At 34.7% G+C, this 17,476-nt stretch overlaps 1 protein-coding gene across 2 annotated transcripts in view; it reads right to left on the bottom strand.

Moving 5' to 3' along the window:
* LOC149786903 (uncharacterized) overlaps positions 1 to 17,476 on the bottom strand; it is a 127,998-nt gene that overhangs the window by 10,068 nt on the left and 100,454 nt on the right. For both annotated transcript variants that reach the window (XM_089977428.1, XM_089977430.1), the window contains 3 exons: positions 15,263 to 15,462; positions 11,341 to 11,462; positions 3,128 to 3,637 (listed from right to left, as the gene is read on the bottom strand). In XM_089977428.1, the coding sequence (XP_089833554.1) occupies positions 3,128 to 3,637; positions 11,341 to 11,462; positions 15,263 to 15,462 (832 nt within the window). The remainder of the gene's footprint in view (positions 1 to 3,127; positions 3,638 to 11,340; positions 11,463 to 15,262; positions 15,463 to 17,476) is intronic.

The following is a 17,476-nucleotide window of genomic DNA, read 5'->3' on the forward strand; positions in this document are numbered from 1 at the left end:
ATGATCTTTCAGTGTCGATATGACTATTTATTTAGTTGTAGTAGTGGCAAAATGCTGTGGCAGACACATAAGATATCAAATGGGTACAATTTTCATTTAGAAACAATCAGACATACAAAGTCTTTTAGTAAAATTAAATGTTAATATGACTCTTCAATTAGATGTTGTGATAACAATCAAAATAGCTGTCCAAGGGCTACCATTTTCATTTAGAACCAAACAGACCCTTTGACCAATATGTCTCTAAGTTCAGTGGCAATCCTTTTACAAGTTTAGGACAAGCGGCAGTGCCAATCATGTGCTAAAGCACACCAGATGAAGAACACAATATTACTGCATATTCCACCAAAGATAAATTACATTAACTTGGATTTTGCTTCCAAGTTAAGCTAATGTTTTTTAATGACTGCATTACTACACTGATAAAAAGAAGTAAATACACTGTTTAGTAATTGCGGAGAGTGACATTTAATAAATCTATCTCCAGTATACAATGTTACAAATTACAGGTTTGAGTTAGCATATTCAGAATATGACAATATAGTGAGGGACAAATTGACCTTGAACCTGACATAAAAAACCATTTAAGTTGTTTATCCACAAACTGGGAATTGAAAAGAAAATCCATTCATAGCTGATGTAAAGGTACACACCAATGTGGTGACCATATTGCGCTTTAATCGATAACCAATTAGATATCATAAGAAGTCTTTTATTGACAACCTATATTAATATGACCAATTAATATGACCATCTGTGGTGTAGGAAAAGTAGCAACAACATAATTTTTGAAGACAGCTGCTATGATGAACACACTTGATGTTCAAGCAGCACCAATTTCATTTAAGATCACCTAGACCATGGGATGAATGTGTATGAAAATTTTCATGGCAATCTTTCAAGTAATTTACAATCAGGATTAGTCACAAAATGTGGACATTTCAAAACCTTCTGATTGCTGAAATATCAATGTCAAAAAGTGAAAATGGACAATATTATTAAATTAAAGAAGATAAACATTAACTCAGCCTTTGAGGTAAATTTGCTAAACAAGTTACAGTTAAGGTCAAATGATATATTCTAGGATATAGCTGGGGTTTACAATTTTTCTCTCATTACATTTAAAGTACATAATTTACACAAAAAACACTTTCTAACTATCGTTTTTATGTTAAATGAATGCAGTCGGCTAATGGAAATATATATCAATATTTTATTAAAATATACATTCAAAGTTAATAAAATATACCCCAAATTGTCACTTTCATGACCAACTTTATGTTTTTATTATGAATAACTGATTCGCTTTACATTTATCTTCAAAGCATTGTAACTGATTTGTCTTAATGTAGACAACATAGTCCATTATCTATTTAAGAGACTGCGTACCATATTTTAGGTCAATTCACGTTAGAAGATTTTTAAGGTCATTAAAGCATTAAGTAGAATTCCCACATTGAGGTCCAAAAACAGGAATGAATTTCATTACATTAAATATTTCACATACGCTCTGTGTTATGTCCTAAACAATGGTTATTACACCTGCTCAAGTCATAAGACAAATATCACATGATATCATATTACATCACAGGGATCGTCCTGGGCTTCGCCAATGTCGCAAATTGCGATATTTTTTCCTTATTGGCGACAAAAATATCCCATCTGGCGATTTTTTGGCGACATATTTTTTGGTTATTTAATTTGTACATACAATCATGGATTTGGACTGGATAAATTAAAAGGAAGGAAAGGAAGCCACAAACCTGACTAAGCAATGCATTGGAATCAATCTGTTACACAAACGATCCTTTGTTCGTATTGTCAACCCCATCTTTACAGTGCATTGTTACATCATAATCTGCTTATGCTGACATCCGGGCTGAGTACTGTATGCTGTGTTACAGTCAATCATGCTACCACACTATACCTACAACTGACCGACTTCTGAAGACGCGAATAGAACAGATACAATTAAATTGTATGGCTAATCCTCCTGTGTTTTTCTTTTTATACATATACCAATACGATTGTTTTGCTAAACCTTCATAGAAAACTTATAACCTTTGAAGTACCGACTGTGTATAAATACAAAGCAAATGGAAAAAATCTCAATCACAATTATATCTGTCGCCAGTGCAGCATTTTACTCATTGATCTTTTCCTTTTGCCATCAATTCCGTGTTACAGCTGCAGAGACTTAAACTCCGCAAAAAGAAATAGCAAAAAAAAAAAAACACAAACAGTTTTGCATAATTAATAATAATTATTTATTTCTCAAAATACAGGAGTGAAAGAATCCCTAAATTGGGTGTGAATTTATGCTTATATATACGGTCCAATATTGCCAGGTGTTGACTCGTGTAAGTTTCATTCGTGGGAATGGAGATCCTATTTTGCTTGTCAAGAAAATTTATACCGCATTCAGTGATCATTCTTGGGATTTAGGAAGCAATTCACTACAAGCTTTGGGATGCTAGCGGGGGGTGGGGGGCTGCTGAGAGACTACTGGTGTCACCTGTCAGCACTGTAGACTGAACGTGGATTCAGTAAGATGAACCTCATAAAAACTGACATCAGAAATAAGCTCTGCATCTCATCTCTCGAGAATTTAATGAGAATCAGCATGTACAGGTGTGAAAAATTAGACTTTGAAACTGCATTCAACAAGTGGGCAACTCTAAAATCGCGACAGATCTTCATGTAACAGTTTGTAACATTTTGTTAATGCTTGTTGTAATTAAAGTATTAACTAACCCATCTTTTGTAATTTTCATTGCCTGTTACATTAATAGACTAAATTAACACTTGGAAAAATGTACACTACTTGTTTTGGCGACACTTTTTGAAAATTGGCGACAAAATATTGAGGTTGGCGATTTTTTTGGCGACAGCTTTTTAAAAGCCAGGACCATCCCTGCATCACATAATGTTTAAGTTCAATTACTACATTTTCCAACTGAACTTTTTCTCCTACAGTGTGATCTTGTGAGGTAATGAAACTTCACCTATGACATAATCACATGTACACTGAACAACAAGACAAAACTAAACTAGAGCAGTACATTAGGAGAAGGCAATAATAAAATAGTATGTTCCTTACATTTAATAATATTGAAGAACGACTCACCTCGTCTGCAAACCACATCTCAAATGGGGAAAAACAAATCATGCCGTCTTCAGAGATACCTTGAGATTGTGGGTACTGTACACGCAACTCGAATTGTAAGTTCTGGGCAAGGTAAGACGTAATCTTGGAGAGATTCAGAGAAATGAACTTTCTAACTCTGGTACACAACTTTGCATCAGGAGTTTTGACTTCATCGATCACCATCCTTGTTACTCTTGCAAAAACTGTATGGTTCCTACAGTGCAAGGTCAACCTGTGAAAAAGGCCAATGTCAAAAACGCAGCAACCACAGAAAATTAGACTTTCTGATGTCTCCTTCTTCTTGGCAACTGGCCAGCGAGCTACACAGGCAGCAATAAGCCTGTGAAATATGGGAGGTGGTAGATACTTCCCACGAAAGACACAGCACAAGACCGGTGTGCTCACCATGCGTGGATCTTGTCCAGGGGAGATAACATCTCTGGGAGATTCCTGACGAAGCATACAAGGGGTAAGGAAATAGTTCTCCACCTAAAATAACACACACACATATATATATATATATATATATATATATATATATATATATATATATATATATATTGCATAAGTCTCAAATTTTATGTAGGTAATTTGTCTCTTTTTTGATGTACACAGGTTGTACACCATGTGATATGTTTTAATCTTTGCATCCATGGCTTGTATTTTCATTTCTTGTACAACTTATACACTGGTCCTTTAATACTGCACATATTAAGGCTTATGTTAATGTCACAGAATCAACCTGAATGTAAATTTTACTCAACTGTACTTGTCACCATTTAATTGTAAACCGAAATCAATACAATTCAATTGTTTCTTTGGGTTCAGCAATTGATTAGCTTGCCTTTTACTTGATTTCAAGAACCATTATTCAATAAATTGGTAAACCGGTATGCTAGTAATTCCATGCAATTTTTTTGCCATCTTATGGTGATTCAAAAGTACCATAGAATATGGGGATGTCAATCGATTCAACATCCCTACCCAAAGAAATCAATTTTTTAATTCGAACATGATTAGTTGGTAGAGTGGAGTCTGAGGAGGGGTATCAACACGTACACTATCCCTGTACTACTAATGCGACTCCCACTGACAAGGACTTTTACTTGTGTTATTCCATCCTTAGACGGGATCCTGAAACAAACTCCAGCAGGATCTGACTGCATCAGTCCAACCAACAGGGATCCAAGGGTTCTTGTACTATTTCTCTAAAGAGAGAGATCTCATAAATTCCTGGGAACAATGAGCTTTCTTTCACTGTGCTCCTAAGGGCTAGGAGAAGGATCCCACCACTCCTGACATCGAGTAGTCTTCCTTTTTTATTAGACTCGAGAAAATCAGAGAAAGATGCCAGTGGAATCCAGAGAAGAAAGATGCTTTCATTCTCCCTATATATGTGAGCTGACTCTTGGTAAACTTGTAAACCTAATCACACTAAAGGCAACATATTTGTCATCTATTTATGCATGTACAATATGTACATAAAATGCAGGTGGTGTGTGTTTACTGTGGCGACTTTTTATGCACCCAATTTCCCCTACCGACCTCTCTACATCATGGTATTATTCCTGCAGAAGAATAATTTGTGAAATGGAAATCAGTACAAAATATACCATAATTATTTGGGGGTGGACTGGTTTAAGACATCAGAGACAAGAAACATATTAAAATGAGTGGTGTGAAATCTCTAGAGGGCATCTTATAGATTTATATCAAATATTCTTTATTCCACCATCATGTTACATTGTCAAAATATATAAATATGTTGATGGGAGGCCTTGAAAATTTCAGGATGTGAACTGAAAGATAAAACTTACCCTAAAATTCCAGCAACATCCACAAATAATCAGAAGGGTAACATGATTGCAATATAAATAGCTATTACCTACCCTTACAATGCCAGAATAGTAGCAGGATTCCAATATGAATATCTATTAAATATTTTACACTGCCAGAAGGGTAACATAATTCCAATAAGAACAGCTATTATCTACCATAACATTGAAAGAAGGATAACATGATTGCAATATGAATGGCTTTTACCTACCCTTACCCTGCCAGAAGGGTCACCTGATTCCTGTATGAATAGGTGTTATCTACCCTTACACTGCCAGATGGTAACATGATTGTAATTTGAATAACTATTACCTACCCTTACACTTCCAGAAGGGTAAAATGATTCCTATAAGAATAGTTATTATCTACTCTTACACTGCCATCAGGGTAACATGATTCCTATAGGAGTAGCTATTATACACCATTACACTGCCAGAAGGGTAACATGATTGCAATATGAATAACTATTACCTACCAATGCATTACCAGAAGGGTAACATTATTGCAATACGAATAGCTATTACCTACCCTTACACTGTCAGAAGGGTAACATTATTCCAATATGAATAACTATTATATACCATAAAACTGCCAGATTGGTAATATGGTTCCAACATGAATAACTATTACTTATCCTAATACTGCCAGAAGGATAAGATAATAATGGATGGAATTTTCTAACTTGGATGTCATTGATTATAATCCCAAAGCAATATTTACAGGTACTATATTACCCTTATTAAATTCAGCATACTCACCAAATAACATTTTAGTGATAAGTGTATTGTTTAAATGTAATGCAATTATTGATTTGAGTATAGTTGACATATGCAGTTATTGATATATGTATAATTCACATGTAATGCAATTATGTCAAATACTGGTGTTATACGTTATGACTGAATTTGTTTTATTATAATAAGTAAATATTTTTATAGAGTTTGCTAAACCTATTTATCTTTTCATAATTGTGATGGTAGCAGAATTTTAAACACATTGCAGGGATGTAAGAAACATACGATCAGAAAAGTACTGGACAACTCTATCTCTACCAAAGTATTAATCTTCCATGCTGAAGTTACGAATGTGAGAATAAAAGATTTTAACATAATACTCGTATATCAAATTACCAAACTTATGAAGTTATCAATTACCATTTGTATTACCTTGTAGTGTGTAACAATGTTTCTTTGGTAATTTGCACACTCATGTTATGTCATCAAGTAGTTCTGACAGTACTTATAATTTGCATTTCAAGATTTCTAATAGCCCCTTCCCCCATAATTGTCCCAATTTTACTGAGATCTTCTGCTAACGAAAATCATTATTGTTCAATAATCCTCCTTCTGAAACAATCTCTATATTATAATATTATATACTGATCAGCCCAACACATCTAATGTCACAAGTGGGCTAGGTAACTTAAGATGCATTATATTCCTGATTGCAAAGAAATGAGTAATGCTTTATATTTTGCTTTAACACATAAATACTACTGGTTGTACATCTGGTGTTTGTGTTTCCTTGGGTCATTTAGATATACTGTCAACACAGGCATGTGTTCATGGAGATTTTATTGTTAGATGTGTGTTTTGACATTGAGTGTTCTATATTGGTAAGAGTGACATCACCTCTTTATGAGCATGTAGCTAAACAACGTAAGCCTCTCAGCCTTTTGTCAAATCATGATATCTTATCTCTTACAGAAATGACTTATTCTGACTTATAAAAATGATATATGCTATATAGGACTTTTAAGTCCCTTATAAGTTACTTTTACTTTGCATAAAGACATATGTTAAATGTCACTCGATATAAACACAGTACAAGTGAAAACAATATTATTCTATGCTTCATGTACATTTCACATACAAGTGATCAACAGGACATTTATAGGTGGTGAGTACGCAAACTGTAAAATCAGGGACATTTGTCATTCTCTGACAAATAGTTTAATGAAAACACAGTCACAAGTCCATTTATTTTCTCTAAAATACAATCCATGTCCGTCAAAAGGTGCAATTAATATTTTGTCAAAACAATAATGACTTCTCATCACATTTATCAGTTACGGTGAAAGTTGTATAAAAAAAAAGAAAATTTCATAATGTGTTATTGATATTTGTTTTAAAATTTAACACCCTCCCCAAAAAAATTAAAATAAAAGTCCCAATGTTCATGAATCTGAAAAGTGTCAAAACTGGAATAAAGCAATGTGTGTGTGTGTGTGTGTGTGTGTGTGTGTGGCAACATAGGAAAATGAGTTAGCATGTCACCATCCCCCAACTGAAATACAACTTCCAACTTTGATGAATCTTAAGTGTCAAAACTATAATAAAGCAATATGTGTGTGAATGGATAGCAAAATGGGGGCATGAGTTAGCATGCCCCACCACCAACCTCTAACTTTGATGGACCTTATGAGACAAACGTTGATGGAGAGTGGATGGCAAAATGGACTTGAGTGAGCATACAAATCTATACGCTGTGGTCACATCTTAAAGCTAAGACTTTTCTTGTATCCAGCAATAAATTATTTTGCACATTTGTTCATTAAAACAATATTATTCAACATTAAAAGTTCTATTTTTATGTTCTGATGCAATCATGCCAATAAGCTACCACTGAATGCTGATAGCTATTTGACATTGTGAAGTGTCTGAATAGCAGAAATCTGCAGCCTGAAACATTTCAAGGTCATGCACTATCATTACATTTCAAAGCCAAGCACTAACATAACATTACAAGGCCAAGCACTTTTTCCTTTTTCTGCTATTTAAATAATGTTGTATGCAACTATTTCATCATGTTACACCCCCTTGTTCCCAGTGTTTTTATATTGCTAGCTGTTTGAGCTTTCCAGCATTATGAAGCATTCATAAATATCTTAGTTCCCTCTTGGTGCTTTCCATCATCATGCAATATACACAGATATCCTAGTTCACTCTTGGTACTTTCATCATCATGCAATATACACAGATATCCTAGTTCACTCTTGGTGCATTCCATCATCATTCAATATACACATATATTCACTGTGCTTTCCAGCATCATGCAATATACAGAGATATCCTAGTTCACTCTTGGTGCTTTCCATCATCATGCAATATACACAGATATCCTAGTTCACTCTTGGTGCTTTCCATCATCATGCAATATACACAGATATCCACTGTGCTTTCCAGCATCATGCAATATACACAGATATCCTAGTTCACTCTTGGTGCTTTCCATCATCATGCAATATACACAGATATCCTAGTTCACGCTTGGTGCTTTCCAGCATCAAGCAATATACAGAGATATCCTAGTTCACTCTCTATTCTTTCCAGCATCATGCATTAAACTCAGATATCAGTCAACTCTATGTGCTTTCCACCATCAACTAGTATACACAGATATCCTAGTTCACTATTTGTGCTTTCCAGCATCATACAGTGTACAAATAGATATCCTATTTCACTCTCTCTGCTTTCCAGCATCATGAAGTACACACATATCCTGGTTCGGTCTGTTATTTTCCAGCACATCATGCAGTATACACAGATATCCTAGTTCACTCTATGTGTCTTCCAGCATCATGCTATGTACAGATATCCTGGTTCAAACACTGTGCTTTCCAATATCATGCAGCATGCATAGATATCCTCAGATTCACTTGCCAATGACACAATAATGACAGCATTTATTTATCAGCCATCTGGTCATATTCTAATCAGATATATGACTGCTGAAGTGTTCACAAATTCAACCAATCAGAAGCACTGTCACCTCATTAATAGACGAAGATGTGCCAATAACTAACACAGAAGGTCTTCATCGTTAGGCTTACATATCAAATCTGACTAGAAATGAATCCTCTATTGTGTTCACAAGCAAGTACTGATTAATAGACACTGCAAGACGGATATCACACAAAAGACCATATACTGTATGCTTGCTTAGTTTTGCTTATATAAACTAAAATAACGAAGAAAGAAAATGTAAGCATTCAATACCGGAGTGATTTAATACAGAAAAAAGGAAGGATCTCAAATTTAAATGTATGTATTTTGCAAATTCATTTTATTTTTTGAATGCTATGTCATAAAACTTAAAATGAATCCCCACAAATGTGCCCATGAAAGAGACACAAAACAATTACAAGGTAACATTCAATCCATACATTAACTTATAAAATGTATACAGACCTGCCAACCCTGACATGTCCGTCTCAGTAAGGCAGTTGATTTTTTTCCGCAAGATTAACCAGTTTTCAGTAAAGTGTAACAAAATATCAATAACTGCTTTTGTAAAAGCTGGAAAATGTGATTAAAAGTTTGACGCACTGACGATAAACATTATGTTCAACTGAAAACTTTGTAAAGTAAGCGTGGACTTTATTTACCACTAGTATAGTTGCACAAACTCTAGTTCCAAACCCTATGCAGCTCAATAGCTTGTTGCTATCTTTCAACTTGACATAATTCTTGGAAATTGTTTTCCATTTCACATGATGACAGCAATCATATCTCCTGCCACGAGACATACTCCAATTGACACGTGATGTCCAATTTTCATAACTGTTTCCTTTCCAGCTTTTATTCACATAAATCTGAGTACTCCTTTTTATTCTTCTGAACTGATTAGCAACACTTTTCTAGAAGCTTATTTTCATCTTAAACATGCATCATTTTCTGGACGCCATTTAAAAAAATTCTATAATCAACAGTTTGATCATGCAGACACTTCACATGAACAAATAGGTGCAGTTTAAAGCATCTAGGGTGTTTTTGTAAAGATAGTCTGGTTCCCTGACTAATTTTACTAATTCTAAGATGAGATCCGGATCCAAATAAAACATGGATGAACCACTTAACTGGACTTATCAGCAATGATAATTTTTTCAGTAGCTTTTGCTAGTATGCTGTAAGTCTGTATTTTAAAGGCAATTTTTGTAAGACTTATGGCAAAATCGTAAGAGTTGGCAGATTTGTTTATACACAGGATCAAAACAGGATAAACCACAATTCAAGCAGATGTCATTACAAATATTTTAGTTACTAATATGTATGATAAATCTAATATAAACAAGATGCCCTGCAAATCTGGAAATTGCTTAGCTACAAAATGCGACTTTTATATGGGGCCTGATAATGAAGGATATTTTCTATGAATTTTGGTTTTATTGTATTGTGCAGTTTTAGGGAGTTTGCATTCAGTTTTAAGGAGATACATTTAGTGACGATATCTGCATTTGCACAGTGGCTATATCTGATGGTAGAGGCATCTTTGTATAAACATGAAAACCTTAATGACGGAATGACACCAAATTCTGCAAGCTACTTAGGCTTCTTAAGAGAATCTATTTCAATATTTTTATTACTGCATCCACATTTAATACAAAATCAGGATTAAGGTAAAAATGTTAAATCTTTTCCTGCCTAATTACTTTTTCTAGTTGTTTGGGATTCTTTTCTAATGCTTTCATGAAGATGTTTTACAAGGTGTTTATATTAACAAATGCCATAGTTGGCATTAACCTGTAGCAGTCCTAACACTAACCTCTTAATGCTGAGCATCTAGCGAGGCAGCTGTTAGTACCATTTTTGTAAGTCTTTGGTATGACTCGGCCGGGGTTCGAACCCACAACCTGCCAATTCCGAAACGGACGCTCTAACCACTAGGCCAATGGAGTGGTCAGGATAAGTCTGATAAGAGAGATATTTGTGGACTATCTATTATATTAAGTGAAAAAGAAGAGGGTGAAAGTCAGTGCCATCACGACTATATTGGGGATACGGAAAGAATAAGCTGGTATGAGGTATCACGACACATCCACAATGTTTGCCCGTGGCCATACTATAAAGCGGAATTCTGTATAAATCCTAGATCGAGAATAAGCATGGTTAGAGCTGGGGTTTAAAGAATTGATTTACATCTGTGCACACAAATCGACATTGAACAATGACAGGAAGATCAGACAGATGAATTTCAGATTGTATATAGGCCTCTACCACACTAGAAGCAGAATTTTGGAAATAGTGAGCTTTGTAAAGAGATTACAGTAAATGCATCTTTTATTGGTTTTGGAAGTGAAAATACAGAGCAGCAGAGGTTCAGTAGTTACAAGCACCCTGGCTCTGGATATACTGAAATAATATATTTTCAAGTAATTTATGCATTTAGCATTTCTTTACATGCTAACCACTTTTCAGCTAATTAATATTTTAAAGCTACTATTTAGGATGTTCATTCATGTACAAACAATGGGTTTTTTTTAATGTATTTTCCAATTTAAAATTTAAGGTTCTAACAACATGGATATTTTGCAAATAAAACAAAAGAAGAAAACTGGAACATTCGTATCAACTGACCTTCTCCCCAATCTCACTAAACGACCTCGGCTTGGCAATAATGTTAAATTGTTCCATTATCAGCAAGATGTGACATTTGTTGGCATGTAGTTCTGGATGTTTCTCCTTTGTCCAGATGGCATCTGTGTTAAAACAAACAAAACTAATTGCAGATCCATCTGAGAAATAATAATAACAAATAGGTTGTGAGATATTTTTAAGAATACATTGATTTAAAACAGAGACATATAATTCCATGTTTTTTTTTTTTTACTGATCAAAGTTATGGCCTACTACTGAACCCATTCCCCATGACATTTTCCTCATATCATGAGCACATGCTTACGTGATATTGTTAACAAGAGGCACCCATGCAAAAGGAGAGCCAGATAGGATGGAAGATTTTGACCAAGATCAGTAATGACAAAAACCTCTGTTAAAACACTACTGGTATACATGTCTTTAAGACTGTGATCTGACAAATATGATTACAAATCTATCCACTTTTGCACTGATAAACATTTATGCATTTTTACTGCCTGCAAATCCACTATCCTGCATTTTTTGTGTTTGGAATTGCTGGTGGTTTTCGATATCTGCCAACACATTCTCAAACTAAACCATGTTAAATATTTTATCCCCAATAAACACCGAGTACAACTGTACTCAAACGTCTTTGTGCTGCTGCGAGAAGTTCTGAAAAAAAACCACATATCTGCAAACAAGCCATGAAAATATCATTTTACAGCTCTGCCAATCACACCTGTTGGTTACTACTGATATAGTTCCAACAACGATTCCAGTTGGTGTACCTAAAACATTTGCAGCTCTCCTCTGTCGACATCAGCAACAGTGCGGATGGTAAACTCAGTCCAATATCTTCAGATCTTATATCAACACCATGTCAGGCTGTATAATAACCATACCTATTGTAACAGGCATTTTGTATGATATTAAGTGTACGTTCTAAGTAACAATGCCAAAAATCAACAAGGGCAAGAGCAGCTGGTGAATGCTCAAGTGCATGCAATGCTTCATAAAGATCATCACATAATGACCTGTCCAACTGAGCTTGTATCATTGGATTTGTATGAAACAGTCAATGCAACCCATTGCCTAGGGTTAAGTAATCAACAACTTAAAATAGTGGTGCAAGCCTGTAAGAGTCAAAATACAAAAGATGTTGAGGCATTATCATGTATGCAACCAAATGAATTCAGGGTCCTGTTGATTCCAGATAAATAATGCCAGTTACCAACTTGCGGAAGTATCATTCCTTGAGGACCTTTGGCTACGAATTCAACCAGCATAAAGACACTTTGGACATGTTCAACTGATGTTTGATGAGTAAATCGAGACTGATTAATGTTGTGGTCTATTGAAAATAATACAGCATAAACAAGACATCTGTCTGAGGTTAGTCGTTCCAGGTAATAGAAAAGCTCCTCTCAAAATGTTGCCAATCGCTTTTCTGAGGGCTATCCCGAATGTTATAATGACAACTCCTAACATAACTATTTATGCAAAAGTAGGAGCCCCAGCTGCTAACAATGCCTAAATCACTGTGAAGAATGGAAATATTTTACTGGTTGTTCCAGTTCAGTCACCACTAATTTCGATAGATTTATTGTCACCAAGGTGTTCTTTTGTCTGGTCACTTTTGTCTGGCCACATGAAAATGATTCTGTTTGTCTACCACACAGAGATATTTCCAGTTAATGTGGCCCACACTAGATCTGTGTTAAGATTTTGATTTTATAATTTACTCTGGGCTAAGACAAACCTTAATTTCGTGATAAGACATTATTATTTGAAAATGTGGCAAGTAAAAATCCAAGTTTGAGAAAATTATATGAATTTTCCACAGGTGCATCATGGACGTTTATTCAGTCACTTGAGCCCTCCAACAATGGAAACTCATTGGGAAATAATACAGCAATACATCTTCAAAAAAAAAAGAGTAAAAACTCTGACCTACAACAGTAGTCAACTAAGCCGCTATTATAACCTGAATACACACCTTTCAGACTGGAATGTGAATAGTCACAAATGTATCCTCAAATGCACAAACATCGGCAAACATTTACCTGATTATTACTGGCTGTAAATTTACTATGCCCACTTCTGTATCTGTGCTCAGAGCTGATTGTGTTTTCCATTTCTGTCAACAGCCTTAATCTCCATCATGTTAATTATTTTATTGCCAACAAACATCAACCACAGTTTACTAATTGTAATGAAACTTCTTTGTTCTGTTGTAAGACCTAAATAGACAGGTTTTTATGAAAGCATCCATAATGAGATGCCTTTACCACTGCTGTCAGTCACAATGGCTATTACTGATGTTGTTCCAGCAACAATTCTAATTGGCTTACTCTTATTAGTTGACACAGTGATGATTTATACTATAATCAAAACAACAGTGGCTGCTGCAACTCTGCAAATAGCTTCTGGGACCACAAACATGCATTTGTATTTCCTGAGTAGTGTGGTTCTCTTTGAGATTTCAGCGTGGATTTGTTGGTCAGCTTCAGTTATTTTCCCACATTGGTAATATTGAGAGTCCATTATAATTTTTATAATAATAATGTGATCGAATAGTATTAATGTTTGACAAGCCAAACCTGATCAGGTGCAACACACACACACACACGCACACACACACTCTTCCAACCAATTGCTCATTATTACTGGTACGATCATAGATAATATATATTTGGGAAATATTTACATTTCTGACAAATGTGCATTCTTCTGGTGTGGCATTAGATTCATGTAAAACTATACTAATTACACAATTGGATAATGTCTGAAATTATCATTCTTGTCTTTGCCCAAGAAGTGTAATACAGACAAGTGCATCTTTGTTAATGCTGCTAAATGCAACCATGGGTTCAGAGATGAATTCCACTTCTTCTTTGCAGAAATGATCTCCGAATGTTGTTATGCAAGGTGATGCAGTCAGTCAACATGTTAATGCAATAACATTTATGAAATATTTAATCTAATTTCCAGAGATGGTTAAGTGAACTCCATATACTGTATTCCTTAATTTCATTCAGTAAGTAATGACACTTATATTGCATACATGTCAAAGATGTTTAAAATTTCTTAACACATTCACTGGTATGTAATATATATGCTAGTAAAACAGAATATTTATTTACTAATATTTGTATCAGACCTCAACCTCGATGAAATGAATAAATATGATATAGGCTCATGCACATTTAAGATATTTAGCTTTATCAATAATATGCACAGGATTTGAAATACCTCAGAGACTACTGTCTGCACTTCTAGGGCTGTATCATGAAGGAAAACGTTTATGTTGCCAACTCACTCTTTAAAATTTGTTGGCAGATTGGGTATGCTCTAATAACCATTTCCTCATTAAACCTTCAGTGATATATTTCTTACTTGACATGCTCCTTATCCTAGTCACCTGTTGAAAATTACCTATTTGTGATGTGGTCTTTAAATCTATTTTATTCAGTGATATATTTCTTACGTGACAAGCTCCTTACCCTAGTCATCTGTTGAAAATTACCTATTTGTGATGTGGTCTTTTTTAATCTATTTATTCAGTGATATATTTCTTATGTGACAAGCTCCTTACCCTAGTCATCTGTTGAAAATTACCTTTTTGTGATGTGGTCTTTAAATCTATTTTAATTTAAGTATTCTGAAATGAGGCCAGGGAGACATCAAGTGATACAGCTAGAACCAAACTATCTATCATATCGTTCATTTTGTATACCTTTTAGTATGGCTGACTTGCACATACAAGTTAAATGAATCTATGTGAAATATAATTTGTAACACTGAGGATGAACAAATAAGTGAAAAATAATGACATATCCCTCTCAGTTTCATTGGTGAAGAGATAACAATGAGACACATACTTTTAAAAGAGGCCACAAACAGTAACAAATGGACAAACCGACAAGCTCTGGGGTAAGAACTCCTTTGTCCTTGAAGTCAGACCATTTCTGTGTGATGGCAATGTCAGCTGGGCTGTTTGACAGAGGGCTATTTTCAGCATGGCTTTCTGGCAGGTTAGGATGAGCATTGATGAGGAGTTTCAGGGCATCAATCAACCACTTTGGATCCAACACAATGTTGTCTCTCAATACTTCAATGCTGAAAAAAAGTATTTCATATGATGTGGAATTAAGTAATGATTCTTCTCTATGTACAAGTTATTATTCACTTGATTAGGAATTAAGTAATGACTATTCTGTTAGTTAAAAACAGCAGTATTTCACAGGATTTGGAATTAAGGAATGACCCTTTTCTATTGTATACAACAAATTAGCAGCATGTCATATGATTTAAAATTAAGGAATGACTCTTTCTTATTGTATACAACAAATTAGCAGCATGTCATATGATTTGGAATTAAGGAATGACTCTTTTCTATTGTATACAACAAATTAGCAGCATGTCATATGATATCTTTTCTATTGTATACAACAAATTATTACCATGTCATATGATATGGAATTAAGGAATGACTCTTTCATGTGATATAACCTAACTTTCATGCTTAAGTCACTAAGTCAAATGAGCTGATCTTTGTTTTGCCCTTCTGTTTCTGACTTCAATTTTCCAAAAAGATAATAACAATTAATACTTATACCTACCTACCTACCTACCGACCAACCTTCCTTCCTACCTGCCCACCTACCTACCTACCTACATACATTATGTTCACTGTGGATCAATGAAATAAATTTATTTAAGTTCTCTTTCTGATACATAAATCAGAATAAATTATTCAAAACTTTACATGCGTTAACAACATTATTATCTGAGTAAAAATAATTTCAATTCATGGCCACTCTTATTACTCTGTATCATCATTTATTCAACTAAATGCCATTCAAAAACATATTTTCTGTCATGTGCAGATAACATTTGCATTCCTAGAATTTAACATTCTTCTATATGTTCATAACTAACTGCATCTTTTGTGCAGACATTTGATATCTGACCTTCTGAACCACAAACTGGGAGGTTACTTCCATTTGCAATCAACGTCAATTATTATAGGTTTCTTCCTTATGCCAAGTCAAAGTCAGTCTGAAAGTCTGGTAACTAATATGGAGAACTAAAGTTTCTGTGCAGAAACAATATCTTCTGCATTCACAGTGACACTTATTTTGTGTGACGTATGTCCAGCTGTGAATGCAAATTCACAAATGTAATGAAACTGTGCAGGAAGAATGGAAAGATTGGAACACAATGCTGCTACATTGTCTATTATTGCCGTCATCATTAATGTCTCTCTCTCTCTCTCTCTCTCTGTGTGTGTGTGTGTGTGTGATTACTTTCGCTGCATAAAAGAGACAGTGTATGCAACCAGGTGACTTGATTTATTAACTTTAAAGAATATACACCTACATTATATTCCAGATCTCTTCCTGCCCCTGGTGATGATTTAAACACTTCAGCACTATTCATAGTCACGCCCTTAAAGTGTATACATCTACGTTATATTTTGATCTATTCCTGTCCCTGGAGAGAAGTTCTCAACTCATACACTTCGACAATGTTATTAGCCACACCCATAACAAATATGTACCCACATCATATTTTGTATTCCGGTCCATGGTGATAGCTCCTGAGTTGTAGACTTGTCTTAATCAAACTTTTAAAACTAAACAACTACATTATATTACAAGCAGAGCTAATCTTTGCAGTTACCATGAATGCATGGATCCATCCAGTTCCCCACCCTTGGGCCCAATTCAGACACTTATAATTGAGTAACTGTGGAAACCACTGCGATCCCTTCAAAGGGAGCAGCAGTAGATCAGTGGCTAAGACAAGGGACTTCTGCTTGTAACATTGTTATTGTAAGTCCCAAACTTTCATCAGCCTTAATCAGGTAGCCGATGTTCCTGGATCATGTGTGATTAATAACCATCTTAGGTATGAGTGAAACAATATAGCCAGGGCACAAATTTAAGAAAATCCTTTAAACATTGTTAATATTGCACTTATTTGAATATGTATAGCTTCTATTTATTCTAATAAGAATTAAAGATTGATACAGAATGAACAAGTATGGTTAGGTTTAACTTAATTTGTTGTTACATTTTCATACACTTGTTATGTGATGCATTATTTTTCAGCTTGATTTCTAGAGATT

Source organism: Sinohyriopsis cumingii, chromosome 12 (genome assembly GCF_028554795.1).
Source record: "Sinohyriopsis cumingii isolate HCF-2022 chromosome 12, ASM2855479v2, whole genome shotgun sequence".
Classification (NCBI taxonomy): Eukaryota; Metazoa; Mollusca; class Bivalvia; order Unionida; family Unionidae; genus Sinohyriopsis; species Sinohyriopsis cumingii.